This window comes from Pelophylax lessonae (assembly GCF_965119305.1).
Source record: "Pelophylax lessonae genome assembly, chromosome: 3".
NCBI lineage: Eukaryota > Metazoa > Chordata > Amphibia > Anura > Ranidae > Pelophylax > Pelophylax lessonae.
In genome coordinates, this window is record NC_138770.1 from 569859106 (window position 1) to 569883860 (window position 24755).

The 24755-nt window shown below is 45.2% G+C and overlaps 2 protein-coding genes across 5 annotated transcripts in view; one reads left to right on the top strand and one right to left on the bottom strand.

The window, feature by feature from the left end:
• The window catches only part of VRK2 (VRK serine/threonine kinase 2), a gene marked incomplete at its 3' end in the record, with an annotated part of 342168 nt that overhangs the window by 313512 nt on the left and 3901 nt on the right, over positions 1-24755 (top strand). For 3 of the 4 annotated variants that reach the window (XM_082251228.1, XM_082251225.1, XM_082251227.1), the window contains exons 12-13: positions 13294-13401; positions 19876-20031. In XM_082251228.1, the coding sequence (XP_082107354.1) occupies positions 13294-13401; positions 19876-20031 (264 nt within the window). The remainder of the gene's footprint in view (positions 1-13293; positions 13402-19875; positions 20032-24755) is intronic. The other variant, XM_082251226.1, reaches the window with a different exon arrangement.
• On the bottom strand, positions 13446-17777 carry LOC309550189 (uncharacterized protein; the record flags this gene model as incomplete). Its single annotated transcript, XM_082250611.1, has 3 exons — positions 13446-13606; positions 15776-16444; positions 17153-17777. 3 exons carry the CDS (start codon positions 17775-17777, stop codon positions 13446-13448), a joined length of 1455 nt encoding a protein of 484 aa, XP_082106737.1.

Consider the following 24755-nt stretch of genomic DNA (forward strand, 5'->3'; position numbering starts at 1 on the left):
AAAAGGGGGATCTATTCTAAAAATATTGGGTTGGTGGTCATAAAGTTATGGCTGATCGATGTGTATAGTTTTACATGACATTTGTCTCTAGCAGTGGTATGACAACACTACATTTTTTTCATAGAAAAAATGGTAGTTTGTTTATATACTGAAATGGTATTGAGGGTTATGGTGTGTGGCCAGTTAAGATGCAAATAGTGATTGTACAGTATCTCACAAAAATGAGTACACCCTCACATTTTTGTAAATATTTTTATATATCTTTTCATGTGACAACACTGAAGAAATGACACTTTGCAGCTTGTATAACAGTGTAAATTTGTTTTCCCCTCAACACACAGCCATTAATGTCTAAACCGCTGGCAATAAAAGTGAGTACACCCCTAAGTGAAAATGTCCAAAGTGTCAATATTTTCTGTTGCCACCATTATTTTCCAGCACTGCCTTAACCCTTGTGGGCATGGAGATCACCAGAGCTTTACAGGTTGCCACTGGAGTCCTCTTCCACTCCTCCATGACATCACGGAGTTGGTGAAGGATCTTGCGCTCCTTCAACTTCCATTTGAGGATACCCCACAGAAGCTCATTAGGGTTTAGATCTGGATACATGCTTGGCCAGTCCGTCACCTTTACCCTCAGCTTCTTTAGCAAGGTAGTTGTCGTCTTGGAGGTGTGTTTGGGGTCATTATTATGTTGGAATACTGCCCTGTGGCTCAGTCTCTGAAGGGAGTGGATGAGGCTCTGCTTCAGTATGTCCCAGTACATGTTGGCATTCATGAATCCCTCAATAAACTGTAGCTCCCCAGTGCCGGCAGTATTCATGCAGCCCCAGACTATGACACTCCCATCACCATGTTTGACTGTAGGCAAGAAACACTTGTCTTTGTACTCCTCACCTGGTTGCCACCACACACACGTGACACCATCTGAACCAAATAAGTTTATCTTGGTCTCATCAGACCACAGGACATGGTTCCAGTAATCCATGTCCTTAGTCTGCTTGCCTTCAACAAACTGTTTGCGGGCTTTCTTGTGCATAATCTTTAGAAGAGGCTTCCTTCTGGGACAGCCATGCAGACCAATTTGATTCAATGTGCGGTGTATGGTCTGAGCACTGACAGGCTGACCCCCCACCCCTTCAACCTCTGCAGCAACGCTAGCAGCACTCATACATCTATTTCCCAAAGACAACCTCTGAATATGAAGCTGAGCACGTGCACTCAACTTCTTTGGTCAACCATGGCGAGGCCTGTTCTGAGTGGAACCTGTCCTGTTAAACCCCTGTATGGTCTTGGCCACCGTGCTGCAGCTCAATTTCAGTGTCTTGGCAATCTTCTTATAGCCTAGGACATCTTTATGTAGAGCAACAATTCTTTTTTTCAGATCCTCAGAGAGTTCTTTGCCATAAGGTGCCATGTTGAGCTTCCAGTGACCAGTATGAGAGTGAGACCGATAACACCAAATTTAACACACCTGCTCCCCATTCACACCTGAGACCTTGTAACACTAACGAGTCACATGACACTGGGGAGGGAAAATGGCTAATTGGGCCCAACTTGGACATTTTCACTTAAGGGTGTACTCACTTTTGTTACCAGCGGTTTAGACATTAATGGCTGAGTTATTTTGAGGGAACAGCAAATTTACATTGTTATACAAGCTGTGCACTCACCACATGAAAAGATATAATAAAATATTTACAGAAATGTGAGGGGTGTACTCACTTTTGTGAGATACTGTAGTTGGCCCTCTTTAATATAAACATTTAAAGTGTAAAATAGCACTTTCCATCCTCAACAGAATTCTGTATTCCACTTTTCTTGTCATTTCTGCTTAGCATAATTAAAAGCCTGAGCCAGTGACCTTTTTCAAACATATCTTGTGCAGAAGGACGCCTTTTTTCATCCAGCGCACTTGCAATGTGGAAGGGTCAAGATGCCTTAAATTTTTAATATATCTTATGAAATTTGGCCACGGGATAGTGCACAGCAGCCAAGAATGCAGGGTGCAAACCAAGAAGAATGATGGGCTGATAGATAAACGGTGATTCAAGCATCAGTACACAGATGGTTCTGATTTGCTGTGTTTTAAGCTGCTTAGACTGAAGACATAAAATATCCTCCTAGTCATAAATTAGCTCTTTGGAAAGAAACCTTGGCACTGGAGCTTTACAACCTTCAATTAGTAGGGGAAGAAGAATTTGAATGACTGTGGTATTGACATCTGTAGGCTTGCATAGTAATCATTCCTAATAGAAATGAATATCTGTTTGAGGAGGTTTTTGCATGGCTAATTAGCCACCATTGAGAATATGTAATTTTTGCATGATCTCCCGATTGTCACCTTTCTCTTATGATACAATTACATTTTATTGTAGCAGGGGACACAAAGTCCAAAAGAGTCACAAGGCATGTAAAACTGGAAATGCAATACAACCAATATTGTTAAACATTTTGTTGAAGTGGAGGAAATGTAACCTAGCATTGGAACGGAGCCTTTTTTTAAGCTTTAGTACAGGTGAGATTTAGTTTTTTAGAGGTTCTCAAAGCTCCTTTTCATAATTTGTCAATGATATACTGTATATACAAATATCTATACATACATATACAGTACCATTTTTTTGTCACCAATAGAATTGTTAGGCCTATTTGAGTCCTATTTACAGATTTTCTTAACCACTTTAAGACCGGAAGGATTTTCCCCCTTAATGACCAGGCCCTATTTTGCGATTCGGCAATGCGTTGAGTTTAACGGACATCGTGCGACGCTGTACCCAAATAAAATTGATGTCCCTTTTTTTCCCACAAATAGAGCTTTCTTTTGGTGGTATTTGATCACATGTGCGATTTTTAATTTTTTGCACTATTAACAAAAAAAGAGAGACAATTTTGAAAAAAAAAAAAAAACAATATTTTTCACATTCTGCTATATGACATTCCCAAAAAAAAATTTTTTAAATCAAAATTTTTTAACATTTTAGGCCAATTTGTTTTCTGCTACATATTTGTGGGAAAAAAATTGCAATAAGCGTATTTTGATTGTTTTGCACAAAAGTTATCGCATCTACTAACTGCGGGAAAGATTTAGGTAATTTTTATTGTTTTTTTTTTTTTTTACTAGTAATGGCAGCAATCTGCGATTTTTTTTTTTTGCAGGACTGCAACATTGCGGCGGACAGATCGGATCCCTGATTGCCATTTTTGACACTTTTGGGGAGACCAGTGACATTACTACAGTAATCAGTGCTGAAAATATGCATTGTTACTGTAATAATGACACTGGCAGGGAAGGGGTTAACATTGTGGATGATCAAGGGGTGATTCTAACTGTTGGGGGGGGGGGGGGTGTGGCTTCTGAAATGACCATAGACATGTGATCCTACATAGAAGGATCACATTGGCTCTATGACCATTCCAGGGAGAAAAACGGTCAGCTGTGTTTACAACAGCCGACTGTTCTTCTCTCTCAGCGGGGAACAATCGTGGGTGTCAGGTGGCAATCTGAGCTGCCTGACCTGTGCATCGGCTTCCCTGCTGACGAGCGGGGGTGGGAGCGTGCTCACCCCCTAGCCTTCCGAGAGCGAGTGCCATACATGTACGGCGATTTGTCTGGGAGTGGCTGCCTGCCGCAGTACATCTGCGGCGGGCAGTCGTAAAGTGGTTAAAGTGGTTCTAAATGCAGAAGGTTTTATTTATACTATAAAAACCTTCAGTGGGCAGCAGCACCCCTAAAACTTACCTGAGCCCATCTCGATCCAGCAATGTTAGACGAGAGACTCGGCTGTCTGGGACTCTCCCTCCTGATTGGCTGAGACACAGCAGCAGACACCATTGGCTCCCTCTGCTGTCAAAGTCAGTCAACCAATGAGGAGGGAGAGGGGGCGGGGCCTAGCAGCACCTCTGTGTCTGTTGTGGCTCGGCTCTGGTGCCCCTATAGCAAGCTGCTTGCGGTGGGGGTACTCAGCAGGAGGGAGGGGGAGGAGCGCTGGTGAGGGACCCAAGAAGAGGAGGATCTGGGCTGCTCTGTGCAAAACCAACTGCACAGAGCAGATAACTATGACATGTTTGTTATTTTTAAAACCAAAAAAAAAAAAAAAAAAAAGGAGACTTTAGTATCACTTTAAAGCAGAACTAAATCTCTTAATCAACATAAACTATTTTTATTCCTTTTGCTGCTAGCATTAGTAAAAGAACACTATAGGAATTATATTGACTTATTTTGCTTGCAGTTGCTTCCTGGTTTCTGGCCTAGGGCAAAATGTCATACATCCCAGGTGTCTTCATGGGCATTTTGTTTTCTTACATCTGGAGGGGAGAAGGAGTGGCTTTCTCAGCTAAGAACATCTTCCTGCTTGCATGCCTGAGCTAGGGCTAGATGAATTCCAGGAAGTAAATGCATTAACCGTCTTCCGTTTCTCAAAATAACTGCAACTAGAAATGCTAGGGGGTGGTTTTCAAAGGGATTTTTCAACAAAAATAGATGGACAGATGAGAGTTTCCTTTTTGAATATTAAAAAAGATGAATTAAAAAATGGAGGGCAAAGCTGCAGTGCATGTTATACTCCGATATTTAAAAGAAAAAAAACCCACGCAGCGCCAAGAGGCAGGGGGGGACGGGCTGGGCCGAGGAGAAGGAAGAATGAGCTGTCGCTGTCATAGGAAGTCCCGCCTCCTATGTTAGACAGCATAGTGGCCGGGACGTGTGACGTCTATCATAGGCACCGGGACTTCAGACTTCAGATGACAGCGGCCGTTCATCCTCCCTTCTGCTCAGCCCGGCCCGCCCCCGCTCTATGTAATGGCGCTGGCGAGGTTGCAATAGAGATACTGCGCTGGCGAGGCTTCAATAAATGACATTGCGCTGGCGAGGCTGCATTCATGGGCACTGGTAAGGCTGCATTGCTGGACACTGCGCTGATGAGGCTGCATTCATGGGCACTGGTGAAGCTGCATTTAATTAAAAAAATAAGTTCTGAGTTCAAAGCAGTTTTTTCAAATTTAAACTTTTTTTTCCGAAATGTCCCTCCTAAAATTGAGGTGCGTGCTATACGCCAGTGCGTGTTATATGCCGATAAATATGGTAAATAGCATTTTCACTCTATGGTGCTCAGATACAGTTAGGTTTCCCCTTAAATCTTCACTTTCAGCTTTTTGAATAGATGCAGTCATTCTAGTCAGTTAATTTACCATACCTAAAATGTACAAATGAGTATGAAGTTTAAAATGAAGCTCCACTTAAATTTTTTTCAGATAGCTCCCCATTGTCCTCCAGCTTGGCACTTCCCTCTGGGGTATTATAGCAACCCTTAACCAAAGTACTTCTATGTTAAGCCACTTGCCGACCACCAGCAGTACATATACTGCGGCAGGTCGGCTCGGTCCCGCAAAACAACGTAACTGTACGTCCCTTCGCTGGGGCATGCCGGGCACCCGCGATCGCTCCCCGTGGAGACAGAACGGCAGTCTGCCATTGTAAACACAGGTCCCTGTGTTCATTCAGTGAATACATCCCCCCCCACCGTTAGAAAGCACCCCCTAGTGACACATTGAACCCTTTGATCGCCCCTGGTGTTAACCCCTTCCCTGTCATTAGTACAGTAATAGTGCATATTTCTAGCACTGATTACTGTAGTAATGTCACTGGTCCCCCCAAAAGTGTCAAAAATGTCAGTTAGGGATCCGATCTGTCCGCCGCAATGTCGCAGTCCCGCTAAAAATTGCTGATTGCCACCATTATTAGTAAAAAAAATTAATAAAAATGACAAATCTTTCCCCCAGTTTGTAGACTCGATAACTTTTGCGCAAAACCAATCAATATACACTTATTGGGATTTTTTTTACCAAAAATATGTAGCAAAATACAAATTGGTCTAAAATGATAAAAAAAAAATAGTTTTTTTTTTTTTTGGTAATGTTATATAGCAGAAAGTAAAAAAAATATATTTTTTTTTCCATAATTGTCGCTCTCTTTTTTGTTTATAGCGCAAAAAAAAAAAAAAAATCGCACAGGTGATCAACTACCACCAAAAGAAAGCGCTATTTGTGGGGGAAAAAAGGACATCAATTTTATTAAGGTACAGCGTTCCATGACCGTGCAATTGTCTGTTAAAGTAACGCAGTGGCGTTTTGAAAAAAATGGCCCTGTCATTAAGGGGGAAAACCTTCCGATCCAGAAGTTGTTGACTGAAAAAAAAAAAGACGGCTAGCTTTTCTTTTGAATGGGGTGACTTCCTTCTGTCAATATAGCAGTGGCTCTGAGATTGATGTTATCAAGTAAAGCATAACAGAAATTGCGTCATCATGAAACATTGTATGCAAATTACATTTTTATAATTTTTTTCACACAAATAGAGCTTTCTTTTGGCGACATTTGAACATTACTGGGTTTTTTATTTCTTGCTATATAAACCAAATCCCCCCTGCCAAAATATTTTCTACTTTCTGTTATAAAACATATCCAATAAAATCAAATTTATTCCGAAATTTAGGCCAAAATGTATTCTGTTGCATGTCTTTTGGTAAAAAAAAAAAAAACGAAGACCGGTAAGTGCATATTAATTGGGTTTGTGTGAATATTATAGCGTCTCCAACTATAGTGTATGTATGTATGTGTATATGTATGTATATATATATATATATATATATATATATATATATGAAAATTGATCAATCATGATGTACTGATGGCCAGTCTCATTTCTTGAGACCCTAAAATGCCAGAATAGTACAAATACCCCCCAACCACATGACCCTTTTTGGAAAGTAATCAGTTTGAGATATTTAGTAAGAGGCATGACAAGTTTTTTGACGTTGTAATTTTGTTTCACTTTTTTTTTACATACTGCCACCAGTGCAGTGCAGCAGCATCATATGACTGGCGTGGCGGGGATCACAGATACTGACTGGTGACAGTATCTTAAAAAAATATACATTCCGTTTTTTTAACTTTTTCTTTTTTTATCCCACACTTTAACTGCTGTTACAGTGATTATCACTGTACAGTTACATCGCCTGGCCTGTAGCTGCCAACCGATAAAGCTAATGTGGGTGGGAAGGGGGGTAAATACAGTCATTTTGCTTTCAGAAAATCTCAATCACAAGGCCTGTTACCCATTTATTACAGAACACGTCAGGTAAACCTAGATGGAAAAGCAAATATAGCGAAATAAAATCACACATCCTAAATATTTTGTACATTATATTGTCAAAAATATTTGGACGCCTGCATTTACACCCACATGAACTTTAACCGCATACCGACCGCCGCAAGTACATTTACTGCGACAGCCAGCCCCTCCTGGGAGCCTGTAGGGGGCGAACGCGCGCCGCCGGAGGCACGCCCCCGCTCGTTACGGCGGCTCCGATGTCCGCCGACCACTCGCGATCTCCCGCTGGAGAGGGAGAAAGGCAGGCGGCTAATGTAAACAAAGCCGCCTGTCATTCTCCCTGGTGTAACAGCAGAGACTATACGATCCTGCTATGTAGGATCATATGTCTCTGTGGTTACATCAAAAGCCACGCCCCTTGACAGTTAGAAGCACGCCCCTAGGGACACACTTAACCCCTGGATCTCGAATAAAGTTAACCCCTTCCCTGCCAGTGTCATTTTTACAGTGCAAATTTATAGCACTGATTACTGTAGTAATGTCACTGGTACCCCCAAAAGTGTCAAAAATGTCAGTCAGGGGTCCGATCTGTCCGCCGCAATGTCGCAGTCCCGCAAAAAAAATCGCAGATTGCCGCCATTACTAGTTAAAAGAAAAAATAATAAAAATGACATAAATCTTTCCCTTAGTTAGTAAACGCAATAACGTTTGCGTAAACCAATCAAAATACGCTTATTGCAATTTTTTTTTTTTACCAAAAATATGTAGCAGAAAACAAATGGGCCTAAAATGTTAAAAAATTTTGATTTCTACATTTTTTGGGGGGAATTTCATATAAAGAAAATGTGAAAAATATTGTTATTTTTTCAAAATCTACGCTCTTTTTTTGTTTCTAGCGTAAAAAATAAAAATCGCACAGGTGAACAAATACCACCAAAAGAAAGCTCTGTTTGTGGGAAAAAAAGGATGTCAATTTTATTTGGGTACAGCGTCGCACGACCGCGCAATTGTCTGTTAAAATCACGCAGTGCCGAATTGCAAAATAGGCCCTGGTCTTACAAAAAGGCCACTGCCCCCCTCTTTAACTGGCCTTTGCAGCAAGGAGCATTGGAGTGCAAAATATGTAAAAAAACAAAAAGGCTAAGGAAAATTACAAGCTCTACCTACCGACCAGCCTGCGACAAACTATACTGACCTGTCTAATAGTATGCGTTAAAAACAGGGGTTTAGTCTGCAAACATTTGCAAATACTTGCGTAAGCTACAGGCCTTGCCAAGGCACCCTGTTACTTGTAGTCCCTACCTCTAACTTTTAAGAGGCTCCACAGCAAAAGCACATGCATTCTGATGGATAGAGGGCAGGTGGGCTGGAGGGAGCCCTCCCGACCTTAAAGGTACAGGGGCACACTAAACACCCAGCATATAGCACATTGGCCGCAAAGGCGTTAGTGCATTGCCTGACCATTATATCAACAGCACAAAAAGTTAGCCACTACCCTCTATCCATCAGAATGCATGTGCTTCCACTGTGGAGCTGCTTAAAAGTTAGAGGTAGGGACTACAGGTAACAAGATGCCTTGGAGGGGCCTGTAGCTTACGCATATATTTGCAAATGTGTGCAGACTAAACCCCTGTTTTTAACGCATACTGTTAGGTCAGTTTGGTTGGTCGCAGGCTGGCCGGTAAGTAGAGCTTGGAATTTTCCTTTGCCTTTTTTAATGGCATCCCAGCCTCAGTCCATGGGGTTCAATATTGAGTTTTTTGTTTAATTTATTTTTATTGAAATATTTTCATCAGGAAAAAACTGAAAAAAACATTAGAACAAGTTGTTACAGATACCAGAAAGCGTGAAAAAGCTTAAACAACGTGTCCCACAAACGGACAAAAGTTACAGCGATATTCTGAACAGTAAACTCTTCTAGCATCAATGAAATGGACGTAGTCCAGTCAGTATAAGCACGTTAGGAACAGAAAGAAGGAGAAAGGAGGGGATGGATGGGTCAGAATGGTGGGATGTAGCGACTGTGGAAGATCAAGAGATGGGAAGGGGAAGGAGGGAGAAGAGGGAAGGAGAGATAGGAGGCAAAGAAAGGGGAGGGAAGACATGGGGGGGGGGGTAAGGGGGCAGCTGGTCATACCTTAAAAATAAAACACACTAAGGACCATATTATACGTGGTACAGTGTACATCTCACATTATGACCATCTAAGTAGCGAAGTAGCTAATCCCCCTGTGGAGGCCAGAGGAGCAGTGGAGGGGGCAGATATCAAAGCAGCGTATTCCTGAGTGTGCGTGAACGCTAGCCAACAAGCCCAGATTGCATTGGATTTAGAGGAAAGGTTACACATAGTGTATGACATGTCTTCCATAACGTAGGTGTGGTCAACAGCTAACAGCCATTGGCGAACTGTTGGTGCAGAGGTTTGAGCCCATAGTTTAGGGATAAGCGATTTGGCGCCGTTCAGGAGATGAGGAGTTATCGATTTTCTATAGTTATGAGGCGGTTCAGTGGTAGAGTGAAACAAAACTGTCCATGGGTCCTCTGGAACTGGACATCCTTGAATTTTATGCATTAATGTTAGTAACGTAGTCCAATACCGTCTAATGATTTGGCAGAACCACCAAATGTGAGCATGGGTTCCCTTGCCCCCACACCCCCTCCAGCAGCGATCCGATGAAGAGGGAACGATGCAGCTCAAATTAGCGGGCGTAAGATGCCATCTTGTAAGTAATTTGTAATTCATTTCCACTGTACGGGTAGAAACAGAGGTTTTATGTGTCATGGATAGGATCATAGATTTTTGGTCCTCAGACAAAGAACTCCCCAAGTCTCTTTCCCAGGAAGTGATAAAGCGAAGTTCTGATGTAGTGTAAAGGTCCAACAATACTTTATAAAAAGAAGACAATGATTTGGATGGGGAGGGGAGTGCTCCAAAATGTGTTCTACTCCCGTAAGGTCCGAATAGGGACGTAGAGGTCCCCTGGCTTGGCAAAGGCAAGGGGGGAGCTGTTCCCCCTCCAGGTCATGGTGTAGGAGTTTAGCCCACTCGGTCAGAGTTGCAAGACTAGGGCAATGGTGAATGCCGGCCTCTAGGGTAATGGTTGAACCAGCCAGAGTGTACATAGTGTGGGCCACACACAGCCTCTGCCTTCCAGTCAGCCAGATCCTTAAAGGATGGGCACTCTTTAACCGGAATCATGGTTGCCTTGTTTAATCTGGAAACCGTTGGGTCCACCACCGGTGGCACAGTCCACTTCTTGGGATGGGACAAGAAGGGACTCCTTATAGGGATAACGCCTAGTAAAGCGCTTAGGGACCCAACGGGGATGCTTTGGTCATCCCCACTCTTTAGCGACAATTCTGTCAAAATAGGCAGGGAAAGAAAACACCTTTGCCGCTCTGGATGGCTTGTGAGTGCCAAAGGGCACCTGCGCCTGCATCGCAGCTTAGGCTGTGTCCTCCATCTTCAAATTCTCACACACAGATACAATCAGTGCATCCACCAGCGCCTTTTCGTGCGCGGTCGCAGATGTGGAGGAATCATCCTCACTGTCAGAGGATTCCAGGGACATGGTTGCAGACCCAGCAGTATGACCCACGTCCGTGGTGGCTGAATCAGATTCAGGATCTGATAAGACAGATGAGGCAGGAGAAGGCTGGGGGCACTGTTTGCTAGCCCGTCGCACACAAGCCACCTCCATCCGGGACACAAGGGACTCCAGGACCGCCGTCAGTGCATGGATGGATGGTTGGGACCCAGAGGGCCCCACAGCCTCAGAGAGGGGATTAGGTGGGGAAATGTGCCCCAAAGACTCCATGAGTCACCAGGGGAACCCCAAATAAGTGTAAAACACTGCTAAGGGACAACCCCCACCACGTGGCCGGCACCACCCAATTGCCAGGCACAAAGCGATCCTCCGGAGGGAGAGGAGCCCACCAGACTCACCACCCACAGAAACAGGCAACTGCAGCCACCTAGAGAATCTGCACTACATGTGTGGCGATCTGGAAGTAAAATGATCCAGGAGTCAGCACCAGGGGAGGAGGAGGGGCTCCCACCACTGAAATCGCCGCCCACAGGGCTCCACTTTCATTGCCGCCACTATTTCCAATGGCAAACCATAAGAAAATGGCTGCTGGACTACACAAACATGGCTGCTGTTTATATAAACACACAGGCTACGACAAAATGGCAGTACCACAAGGCTTACAGGGAACAAGGAGGGAGACCAGGCCTCAAGGGCAGATCCAGGCAGGACGGGGGACCTGGCAGGGAGGTACAACCCCCCCTCAGTACAGTCGATCGTCCGGTCACTGGCGGCGCACCCCCCTGCCCACATCGCCAGTTAGCCCCCAGCCCCATCCCTGGAAAGTGGCTAGACCAACCAAATAGCCCAAGCGTGGAAGGGGAAGGGCAGGATGAGGGACTTGGCAGGGGGGGGTGCCTGCAGGAAGGAAGGGAATCCAGGGTCTGACCGTCACAAGGAGGGGCCCACGTCGACCCTAAAACCCTCCATGGGGAGAGGGGGGACAGCTATTCACCATACCACAAACCAGACGGGCACAGCTCCAGACAGAACCCCTCTCCATCGAAATGGGGGGGCTGCCAGCCAGGAGGAACGCTTTGAATCGGGCCAAGACCCGGTCGTATACGACCTCGTGTTTAACTCGCAGGCCAGCCCCCGTCTAGTGGGGCTATGTCGCGGCTGACCTAGGGCGGAGCTGAGGTCTGTGTGCGCTCGTTGGCCAGACTGGGGTGACCACTGGATCTAGATTATCCAGTCTGTCGCTACGGCCTGGCAGTTTATTGTAGATCTCACAGGAAAAAATCCAGGAGAAAAAAAATTTCTATCTAAAAATCTTTTGCCACGACCAAAGATCCAAGCGAGGAAATAGATCCTTACTCCTGAATAGGCAGAAAAAACTGACTATACCCCCTGGGACTGCCCATGGGTGTAGCCAGAATTATTTTCTGCCTAGTGTCCTACTGCTATAGGGGGGCAGTGTGACCCAATGGTTATGAATATCAGGAGCTGTGTCCGCCAATGAACGAAAAAGAAAATACCAATTTAAACTTGTAAACAAAAAGTGCCAGAAAAGGCTTGGTATTTAAGGGGTTAATTAAAATAAAATACACTGCTCTCTAGCGGTATTGCATAGAGTAGCCCCTTACCTCCTCTTCTGGGGTCCCCCGCTGGTGCTCTCCACTACTCCTTTCCTGTGTATGCCCCCATAGCAAGCAGTGTGCTGTGGAGGCACACTGTGCTGCGTGCGTCTATGGACACACACAGCCTGGCTCAGGCCCACAACTTGGACTCGCTTTCCGCTCCCTCTTTACAGGATTTGACTGTTGATGAAGGAGTGAAGTAAGTGTTAAACAGGGGGAATGGGGCAGGTAGTCAAAGGTTTTTTTACCTTAATGCATAGAATGCATTAGGGTCCATTCACACCAGCTGCTGTGATATAAGACCCGTGGGCAGGGCGAAACATGTGGCCTGGATGGATCCGGGCTAAGGCTGCTCTCACTATTGTGACTTTTGACCAATAATGGTGTGTGACACTTGAAGTTTCTTCTTTTACTGATCCTATAGTTTAAACACAATATATTAAGTAATGTATGTGAATTCTAAAACACAGATGTGGGCATTGGATATGACCCACCTGTTTGGCTTTGCAGAAAATGTATTCGCAAGATTTGTTGCACAGAATCACAAATCCTTTAACACAGTAAATATATAAGTAACTTAGCTGTTGGAATAGCAGTGATGATGTTATCTACAGAAACAGGTGAAATGTGTTTTTTTTTCTCCTCCATGAATAAAAGCATTGTACAAGGGACATATACCTGCTGGCTCAATTTCACAGGTGCAGTCTAGTCTTTTTATCCTCTGTTTACTTCTTGACGAATCCGCAACCTGACCAAATATGTGCATATCAGCTATCCTGACATTCACTGGCTGCGTGCTTGCTCTAGGCCTGTGACTAAATTGTAAAACAAGTTTGAAGAGAAGTCCACAGGGGCAACCCCCATTTGTTTATACAGACAGGTTCCCTATAAGCTTTTCTCATAATTGGTCGAGGTTATTGTGTATTTGATTGCTAACATGGTTTTACAAAGTAACCCTCTATTCTTTTGGACACTACTAATTTTGATTCATACCTAGTCTGTCATTATATTGTGTACATAGATTGAAGAGCTAAAACCACATGAGTATAAGGTGATTGATGGAAAAGACCACAGCATACAGCCGAAACTGAATTCACCAAAACCTTGTCCGTTACAGAAAACGCCAAAGGTAGATTGTGTTTAGGTAACAAATATGTATAGATTGTGGTGGGTTTAATCATGGCATTGGCTTTGTCTGTCTTTTGTGGTCCAGTCAACAAGATCCATGCTTTTGAGTTTCCAGCTCTGCCCCTTTGCCACAACCAAAATGAAGGTCTTTCTCTTTTTTGCACCTGTCTTCATTTTACTTTTTCGCAAGTCAGACACCCCATCTCCTACATTGTGAAAGATGAGACAAGAGGGCAATTTATAAACAAATCTACAGTATCCTGCATTGAGCCCCATTTATGTTTTTTTTAATCTTTTTTGCACATTGCCACACTACACACATAGAATAGACTATTCGTTTCTATAGGGATGCCCTATGCGAACAAACCTGGCAAAGTAGCTCAACCTTTTTAATGCGTAACTTTGACTGGTTTTTAACTGCGTAAATTGACAAGTTTTTTGCATGAAAAATGCGTGTCTGCTTGGGGTGGCATCAACCGGAAATGGCACTGCAAGCATGACGCGCGGTTTTGTGCCCCAACAGGTGCCGCTCAAGGCTCCACCAGGTTCTCTTACATGATAAACTGCTAGGAGTGCTGACAAAGACAGATCTCGTCCTAGCTCAAAAGATCCAGTATGGAAAGGAAGTCCTAAAAGTGGCACATCACAGCAAAACCCTGAAGGGGGTGTATGACCGCCTCAGCCTGGGTTCCAACCAGGCCACAACCCCAATCCATTTCACTCTGCTCCAGAGATGGAATAAAACAAATCAGGTGGGGGGGGGGGGGGGGGGGGCTGGTTAGAGCCCGGGCTGAGGCTGTTATACACCTCCTCTACAGGGTTTTCTTGTGATGTGGGACTTTTAGGACTTTCTTTCCCTACACAGTTTTGTGCGCATTTTGTAAACACGCACAAAAACGTGATTATGTGCACATTCACAAAACAATGCCGCTCAATGAATGGTATTTTACATGGTTTCTTCTGTTCTGCCTGGCTATGGAGAGTGCATAACAATTGCACATAAAACTCCATAGCTTAAAATCTACCTAAAGTGAACCTATCAGTATGTTTACATGTGCGTGTATGTTATTGTGACATAACCGCAATTTAAGAAAGCATTGTAAAGCATTCCAGATTCAGCAAAGTGCAGTTATTATTATATAGGATTTATATAGCGCCGACAGTTTACGCAGCACTTTACAACTTGAGGGTAGACAGTACAAATACAATACACTTTAATTTTGGTTGAAAATGTAATCTTTATTTGCATAAAAGATATACAAAAAACAATACTTTTGTCGGGGTACATTCTCCCCTGTACTGCGACGCAGCGCATAAATACACTACATTACAATACATTTCCGGTCATACTAATAAATACATTCAATCACATACATTCATTCTGCGGTATGATGCCTGATGTGGTGTGCGGAGTAAGGATACCCCGTGCCATCACATCATGCATGACGCCGCAATACCCCTGAAGCATGAAACTAAATAACAGTGTCTATACGTTACGTTACTCAAACTGTATCAATACTAAAACATTTCAAAAAAGCAACAGGTGTGATGGGGGTTGGGAGAGTGGGGGTAGGGGGAGGGGGAATGAAATCACAGGCCCGAAGCTTTATTGAATGGACAAAGACACACAAGGGAGAGTGGAGGAAGGGGAAATCTTCAGACCTCCTCTTCCTCCATGAGATCCATCAGGTTATAGTCTCTGAGCAGACTGTGGATCAGTCTGCGACAGTCCTCAATGGACATCCTCTCCCTCTGGTGGATAAGGCGCTTTCTGGCGCACCATAAAGCGTCCTTAAAGCAGCACAACACCCGCCAGGCGTTGTCAATGTCCTCTTGGGAAAAAGTCCCATGAAAAAGTCCATTCAGCACAGCAAAATGTGTGATGGCAGTCTGTGGGACAAAGTCTCTCAGTTCAGGTTCCAAGGCCCTCAACAGGCTCTGTGCAAATGAGCACTCCCAGAAAACGTGAAATGACGTTTCCTCATGGATGATACAAAAGGGGCAGTGCCTGTATCTGCACAAGTTTCTGGCATGCATAAATGTAAGTGGCAAACCCCCCTGGACAGCCATCCACGCCAGATCTTTATGCCTGTTGGTGAGTCCCTTTGAAGAAACATTCCTCCAGACCACTTTGCAAGTGGCTGAAGGGAGGCCTGGAACAGTCTCAGCAATGTCCGATGCTCTGATCAACTTGTAGATAGTTTTTGGCTTCCACAAGTCGGGCTTAACTCCATGCAGCCCCAGCTCCTTGATGAACTTGAAAGTGTCCAAGTAGTACCAAGGAGTGTCCCAGTTGTAGGGGATGGAGCTGTCCCATTTGTCCCATCCAAGGGACCTCCAGAGAGGCAGGAGGAAAAAACGGGACATGGAGTTGCCTCCAGAGTCCGAAGTTCTGTCAATCAAAGTTCTGCGGATGCAGTTGCAGGCAAAGAACACCCCCAGTAACGTTGCGATGTCGGGCACGCCCTTACCGCCCTTGAGGGGTTCCTTGAACATGACTGCTCGCTTCACTCTGTCCATCTTGGAGCCCCAGATGAAGTGGAACACCGCCCTGGTGATGGCCTTGCAGGTGTTGACCCGGGGGGGCCAGGCCTGGGCGAGGTACTGCAACACAGGGAGGATCTCGCTGCGCAGTACCAGTGTTTTCCCTTCGATGGTGAGTTCTCTGAGGCTCCATAGTCCAAACTTTTGTCTCATTTTGGACAGTCTCTCCTCCCAAGACTTCAGGGCTGCGCCCTCAGCTCCAAACCAAACTCCAAGAATTTTGATGAAGTCCGCCTTGATGCTGAAAGGGATTGATGCAGAAGAAGGCAGGAACCACTTTCCGAAGAGCATGATCTCTGACTTCCCGCAGTTGACTTTTGCCCCTGAAGCTTTGCCGAAGTCCTCACAGGTCTGGACGAGCGAGTCGATGGAGCGCTGGTCAGCACAGAACACCGTTACGTCGTCCATGTAGAGTGAGCACTTGACAACCCTTCTGTCCGGTCCCGGTGCGGTGATCCCTCTGATCTCTGGGTTCTGTCGGATGCATTCGGCAAAGAGCTCTATACAGCAAACAAAAAGCAGAGGTGAGAGAGGGCAGCCTTGTCTGACCCCAGAGAGAACAGGGAAAGGGTCAGTTTTCCAGCCATTCACCAACACCGTACTACAAATGTCATTGTACATCACATTCACATACGAACAAAACATGTCCCCAAGACCAAACCTGCGCAGAGCTCTGCACATAAACTCATGGGAGACACGGTCAAAGGCCTTTTCCTGGTCAAGACTGACCAGGGCCGCGTGCACACGGTGGCCTCGAATGTACTGGACCGTGTCCCGGACAAGCGCAAGGCTGTCCGCAATCCTGCGACCAGGAATGCCACAAGTCTGATCCGGGTGGATGATCTGTCCGATGACAGATTTCAGCCTGTTGGCCAGAACCTTGGCGAGGATTTTGTAGTCCACGTTCAAGAGAGAGATGGGACGCCAATTTTTCAGATCCCCTCTCTCCCCCTTACGCTTATACAAAATCGTGATCATCCCCTCCCTCAGCGACGGAGGCATTGTGCCCTCCACCACCATCTCCTCGTACAGCTCGAGCAGGTCCGGGCCAACGAGATCCCACAGCGCTACATAGAGCTCCGCTGGGAGACCGTCGCAGCCCGGGGTCCTGCCTTGCCTAAAGGATCTGACGGCAGAGTGCAGTTCCTCCAGCGCCAAGGGGGCGTTGATTGCAGACATACCTGCAGGATCAATTTGGTTAGTGATACCTGACAAGAACCTGTCGGCCTCAGCCGTATCTGTTTCTTTCGGGGAGTAGAGGTTGGTGTAGTAGTCGCTGACCACTTGCATCACAGCCTCCTTCCCCTTCTGGAGTGTTCCGGTCTCGTCCCGCAGCTCAGACAAGGGAGTGTGTCCTGAGTGGAGTTTCCTGAAAAAGAAAGAGTTACATTTCTCACCTTTCTCAAGATTCTCCACCTTGGAACGGAAGACGAGGTGCCTGGATTCTTCCTCAAAGTGTCCTTTCAGGCTCTTCTTGGTGTCCTCCAGGTCCTGCCTAACGTCCCAGCCGCAGTGGTGAAGGTCCTGCAGGGACTGCATCTGACGTTGCAGTCTCCTGAGTTCCCTCTTCCTGGCACACACTTGCTGGCGTCCCCTTGCCTGAAAGAAGCTGCGTAGCTTGACTTTCACAAACTCCCAGTAGTCGCTTACCTTTCCGAAGAACCTCTTGTCCTCCTTCCAGGTAATGTAGGCCTCCCTGAGTTCCTCCAGCAGTTCCTCATTTTCCAGCAGGGTACCATTCAGCTTCCAGGAGCCCGGACCGGGGGCAAAGCCCTCACCCAGGTCACCCCGAAAGTGGATGGCCCTGTGGTCAGAGAAAAAGCAGGGGACCATGGAGAACCCGCGATGTCTGACTGTCTTGGAGGTGAGCACGAAGTCTATCCTAGAACGCACAGATCCATCAGGACGGCACCACGAATAGTTCACGGAACCTTTCCCCATGGATCCCACGGCGTCCTTCAAGGAAGCCTCCGCAATCATCTCCTTGAGCAGCCTAGACGTGGTGTCGAGCTTTGCGTACATGCTGGAGCTGCGCCCATCCTCCTCAATCGGACAGTTAAAATCACCGCCGATTACTACTGCCCTGGTGGTGACGAGTTGGGTCCGCAGGGTCTGGAAAAGCTCCAGTCGCTCACTCTTATCTGGGGAGGCGTACACGTTGATGAGCCTAACTGGCTCTCCCGCCCATGAGCCGTCTACGACCAAAAGACGGCCACAGACGTTCCTGTACCACACAATGGACTGCGACGGTCGCCTGACAAGTCGTACTAGTGTGAACCGGCACTTACGTAGGTAACTATGTTATAATGTTACAATATTTCTAACTGTACTGTATTTCTTTGGTCTGTACATCTCCCGGTTCTTTTTGTTTATTCATGTAATACCAGCTGTTTTTCAATGTACTCTGTTTTACCCCAATAAAATGTTTTGATAAAAAAAAAAAAAAACTTTCAGTACCAAAAGCGGTAACCCCGAGTCACACTCGGGATTACCCCGCAACGTTACTCACCTTCCCTGCGCTCCCCTGCTGTCCTCACACTCTCTCCCCGCTCTGTGCATGGCCGATTGCTGGCACTTGCCTTCCAGTTCCCTCCCTGTGAGCATTGCGACGCAGGGGGGGTGGAACCGGTTGCAAATTCAAAAGTGTAAATACACTAAATGACAGTTGTGATCCTAATGGATTACACTGTATCATGCCATTTCACCACAGGATTGCACCTGGTGACTTTTCCAGTGACCTGCCTGTGCTTTTCCAGTGCTTTGTGCCTGGAAAATTTTGAACAACCATGGCGTCCAAAAAGCGTTTCTTTTTTGCGCAAAGGCGCTTTTAGACGAACTGGAAAACAGCGACAGCGAAACTGAGTTACTTGAAGAACTGAGTGATAGCGATTCGTGGGAACATTCTTCATCAGGTATGGAAAGTGACGACCGCGACGATTCCAATGTCTCTTTCTGGCACATAGCTTGTGGAATTTGGGAAGTATATCAAATGATTCTGCAGAATTTCCAACTGAGCTGTGTGCCAGAAAGAGACATCAGAATAGTCGCTGTCTTCACTTTCCCGCACCTGATGACAAATTTTCCCACAAATCACTATCACTCAGTTGTTCAAGTAACTCCGTTTCGCTGTCACTGTTTTCCAGTTTGTCTAAAAGCGCTTTTGCAGAAAAAGAATGCTTTTTTGACGCCGTGGTCGTTCTCTATTTTCCAGGCACAAAGAACTGGAAAAGTCACCAGGTGAAATCCATTGGTGAAATGGCATGATACAGTGTAATCCGTTAGGATCACAGCTTTGTATAATGTCATTTACTGTATTTACAATTTTTAAAATTGCTGCTGGTTCCACCCCCTGCATCGCAACGCTCGCAGGGAAGGGGTACCGGAAGACAGGTGCCGGCATCGGCCGAGCACACAGCGGAAGGACGGCAGGAAGGACGGCTGGGGATCGCAGGGGAAGGTGAGTTTTAAAATGTAAAACAGATTTCTATGAAAAACAATGTACCGCTTTTAGCACAGAAATCTGGACATAATAAGACCACCAGGGAGGTTAAGGCTGGCTATACATTTTTCATTTAGATTTACCAAAACCATATAATATGAGGTCAAACCTAAACACTTTCAATTTGTCTGCAATCAGTCAGGCCTATGCACTACATAGTTGAAGGTAAATCTAAAGGAAATTGAACAAGAAAATTGTTTAATGTATTGCCAGCTTAAGCGCTGTTCACCTGCAACAGGAATTGCTGTTACTGGCAGGATCTCCAGGTAAGAAGCTTTGCCACGGGTTCCCCAAAAAATGGTTTAAGAAAACTTTATGGCATTATGTCAAACATGTTAAAAAATAGATGTTTGGAGTTTTTTATTTTTTTATCTTTCTAATTGCTTCATCTTTACCTATTGGGAGTGTATTTCCTCATAATGTTTTATTCAGCAGGTTATGAAAACAAAAGGATTAGACTTGTCCAACGGCCATGATTCACATCAGACACATTTTGTTGGTAATGACAACTACGGAAAAGCTAGTAATGGAAGAAAAATAAGTCCATTAGATTGGCAAAGAGAAGCTGTTGGTATTCAGGAACCAAAAGTAAGTCTAACAAAGCAAAAATATGCAGAGCACACTTTATTTAATGGTGTTGCAAAATGTTTTATAATATATTAGGTAACTCTATTTGCACAGGCTTGCTAGCTCCCACCTACTCTAAAAATATGATTTTTCTTTTACTTACCAGTAAAATGATTTCTCAAAATACAAGACACAGAATCCTAGTCTTAACCATGGGGTATATCTGCAGCTACCTTCAGGTGATTTGCAAAGACGCTGCAGGGAGATCCTGTTTTTAACCTCTGCTATTTGCAGCAAGTTTCAAAATTATAGCAATAGGGAGATCATAAGCAACAGAGAGGAGGGGACCTCCATCCTATACTGCAAGAAAATAATTTTTCTGGTAGGTCAAACATTTTTTTTTTCCTTAACCACTTAAGCCCTGGAAGATTTGGCTGCTCAAAGACCAGGGCCTATTTTGCGATTCGGCACTGCGTGACTTTAACGGAAAATTGCGCGGTCGTGCGACGCTGTACCCAAGCAAAATTGACGTCCTTTTTTTCCCACAGAGCTTTCTTTTGGTGGTATTTGATCACCTGTGCGATTTTTATTTTTGCGCTATAAACCAAAAAGAGCGACAATTTTGAAAAAATAACTATTTTTCACATTTTTTTAATATAAATTTTTAAAAAAAAACATGTAAAAATCTAAATTTTTTTAACATTTTAGGCCAATTTGTTTTCTGCTACATATGTTTGGTAAAAAAAATCGCAATAAGCGTATTTTGATTGGTTTGCGCAAAAGTTATTGCGTTTACCAACTACGGGAAAGATTTATGTCATTTTTATTTTTTTTTACTAGTAATGGCGGCGATCTGTGATTTTTCTTTTGCGGGACTGCGACAGATCGGACCCCTGACTAGCATTTTTGACACTTTTGGGAGTACCAGTGACATTACTACAGTAATCAGTGCTATATATATATGCACTGTTACTGTAAAAATGACACTGGCAGGGAAGGGGTTAACTTTATTGGTGAACAAGGGGTTAAGTGTGTCCCTAGGGGCCTGATTCTAACTGGGGGGGCGTGGCTTGTGATGTAACCACAGAGACATACGATCCTACATATCGTATAGTCTTTGCACTTACATCAGGGAGAATGACAGATGGCTGTGTTTACATCAGCCGTTTGCCTTTCTCCCTCTCCTGCGGGAGATTGTGAGTGACCGGCGGCCATCAGAGACACCGGTCACTCGCGCGGGGATGCCTGTGAATGAGGGGGGCCTACGTCACGTCACTTTGCCCAGCAGCGGCTGCCTGCCGCAGTATATCTGCGGTGGGTGGTCGTTATGTGGTTAATCATACAGGACAGGATCCTCTTAGTCTTAATCATAAGACATCCAAAGGCAGTCAAGCTTAAGGGGGGGGGGGGGGGGGGCAATGCAGCAAACAGCACTAACCGGCCCACTAAAAAAAGGTCTCAAAAAAGGCTCAGAGCACCTTAGACTCAAAAGTAAAATCAGAGGAGGCCTGAACACACCTGGTACAACTTTTTATGCGTTCGCAGAAGAGCTTAGATAGCAAACTAAGAAACAGATACAAAATGCCAATAAAGCACTAACGGATCCTGTAGAGCTGGTACACCTTTACAGGGAATGGAGGAGCTCTATCCTTCAGATCATAGGCTTGTATGAGGACTCTTCTAATCCACCCAGCCATCCCTGCAGAAATCTTGGAGAATGACATTGAAGGAATCTTATTGCCAGAAAGAAGCTGTAGCTGAGAAGCAGACTTAGTGTGCACTATGTTGAGACAGTAGAGAGAAATTTAGGTGGGATGTTTTGGAGCAGGACATAAGGAGGGAAAGACAATGTCCTGACAGAGGTGGAATGAGAAAATCACCATAGGGAGAAAAGAGGGGTTCAGGACAACCTTGTAACAGCAGGAAAAGCTCTGTATAGGATAAGGCTGCTAACTCAGAGACTCTGCACTGAGGGGACAGCAACACAGGCCACACTGTGAGTGAGGTAAAGAAGGAAATATTCCTAACAGATTTGAAGGGTAGCAAGAACCAGGGTAAGATCCCATGAAGTCACAGAGGGAGGTACTGGGGAAAAAGATATGTGACACCCTGCACAAAGCCTTAACTAAACATTAAGAGACGAGGGCTGAGATTTGTCCTTTGATGGTACTCAAAGACAGATGTTGGTCCAGACCAGACTGGAGAAAGGACAGCATATTTCCCACAGAACTTTGCACCATGCAAAGTATGCCTTCCAGTTACGACTTTGTGAGAAGTCTACTTTCTTCCTAGCCTTCAAAAGGATAGGTAGGACCAAATCTGAAAGGCACCTGTCTCTTAGGATCTAGGCTTCAACAGCCATGCTGTTAAAGCTAGTGACCAAGAAGCAGGATGGTGAACTGGTAACTGGGACTGAAGGGCTGAGTGATCTGGAACGGTCTCCTGAAAGTTTGAGTGCCATGTACCCCAGTTTTGGTGCAATGAGAAATACCAGAATTCTGTAGAAGAGGAGGAAAGATGAAGAACAGGTTGAAATAATCTCCAAAGTTGCTAAAGGGTTCCTGGTTTTGGTGACAAACCTGTCCAGTTTGTTTTTGAAACTGAATGCATCTGGTGTTCCTCACCTGTGTCAAAGTGCTTGGAACCCATTTGGGCGGAGAGCTAATTTTACTGTGTCCAGATGCTGCTTGTTGGAAAAGTCCGCCTGGAAATCAGAATAACCCTGAGTTTCAGGCTATTGATGGGAAGAAAAGCTTCTTTCGATGACCCAACTCCCCAGCACGAAAATGGCATCCCATAGGCTGACATCTGTTAAGAACTTCCAGCTTCTATAGAGAAAAACTGGATTTTTGTCTTCCTGTAAAATCCTTTTCTCTAAGGGTTCACTGATGGACACAGCTCTATATCTTCTTAGACCTTTGGGCTTATACTGCTCTCTCCACTGGAGTAGGACTAGGCGAAAATTATTTTGGGTATGCCCCTGGGGCAGTCCCAGGGGGTATACTCCCACTTCCTGCTCTAGGACTTCAGTTTGTAACAAGCAGTGTCAGAAAAATACATAACCCAACTCCACAGAGGGGCAGGTGCTGTGTCCATCAGTGAACATCAGAGAAAAGGATTTTACGGGAAGACAAAAATCCAGTTTTCTCTTTTGTTCACTGACGGGCACAGCTACATATCTTCTTAGACCCTTGGGATGTCCCAAAGCAGTGTCAATATGAGGGGTGGGAAAAAACAGCAATACACATAATTCCCAAAAAGTTCTAAACATAGCCAACCAGGAACAACTGGAACTCACTACCAGGAAAAAATACACCCTCAAGAGGCCGGGGCCTCGGCAATCACAGCCTGAAAAACTTTGCGGCTGAACGCAGCATCCGAAGATGCAAGCACATCCACCTTATGAAACTTTGTGAATGTGTTACAGACAACCACGTAGCAGTCTTGCACACCTGAACCACTGACGCCTGATGATGGAGGGCCCACTAAGTGCCCTTGTAGAATGTGCCTGACCCCTAACCGAATAGGCCTGCACCACCATCTGCTTGATCCATCCGGAAATGGTTGCAGCAGACACGGCCTGCCCCTTACGAGATGCATCTGTAAGGACAAAAAAGGAATCCGATTTACGTAAAGACTTTGTCGCCTCTAGGTACACCCTGATTGCCCGAAACACATCCAGGGAATTTAGGGCATTTCTTTAGGATGTTTAGGCTTAGGACACAAGAAGGAATGCCTGACAGGGTCGCAACACCATTTTGTTCCTGTGAACCATCAGGTAAGGATACCGACAGGGCAACGCAGTCAACTCCGACACCCTACCAGATGTAATAGCCACCTTCTGTGACAGAGTGATCAGAGGAAGTTCACAAATATTTTCAAAAGGAGGTTTCTGAAGTACCGACAGTACCAAATTGAGATTCCACAGAATTACCAGGGATCGCATCGGAGGAGCCAAATGACCAACCCCCTGCACAAAAGTGTGAACCAAGGAATTTGTGGCCAACGGCTGTTGGAAATATATTGCCAAGGCGGAAATCTGGCCCTTGATGGTGCCCAGAGCTAAACACTGATCTACACCTTGTTGTAGAAACACCAGCAGGCAGGACACGGAAAACGCATAGGGAGAAACGCCCCGAGACTCACACCAAGTAATATACGCCCTCCAAACTCGGTGATAGATCTTCTTTTAAGTATATTTTCTAGCTTTTAACAGCATAGGAATCACCAAATCCGACAGCCCTCTGTCCTTCAACACATGGCTTTCCATAGCCATGCCGTTAAAGTGGTTGTAAACCCCCAAAGAAAAAAACCTTCCTGGTTCGCATCCTACGGCCATCTGATTGGTTGGAGGCGCGATAACATCACTCCTGCGCAAGCGTGCGGGAGCCGCCGTTCGTGGCACAGGGCTCTGAAGGAACGGCACGGGTGGTCAATCCTTCAGAGTGCATGCGCCGATGATGTCATCGGCTGCATTAAAAGTAAATATCTCCTAAATGATGCAAACTTAGGAGAGATTTACAGTACCTATAGGTAAGCCTTATTAAAGGCTTTACCTATAGGTACAAGTTAATAAGAGGGTTTAGAACCTCTTTAAAGCCACGACCGTAAAGCAGGATGGAAGATCGGTTCTTGAGACAAGAGATAGTCTCTGAGAGAAGGTCTCCGAGGAGCGTTGGCTACCAGCCTTACTAGGCCTGTGTACCAAGACCGGCAAGGCCAGTCTGGTGCCACCAGAATGACTG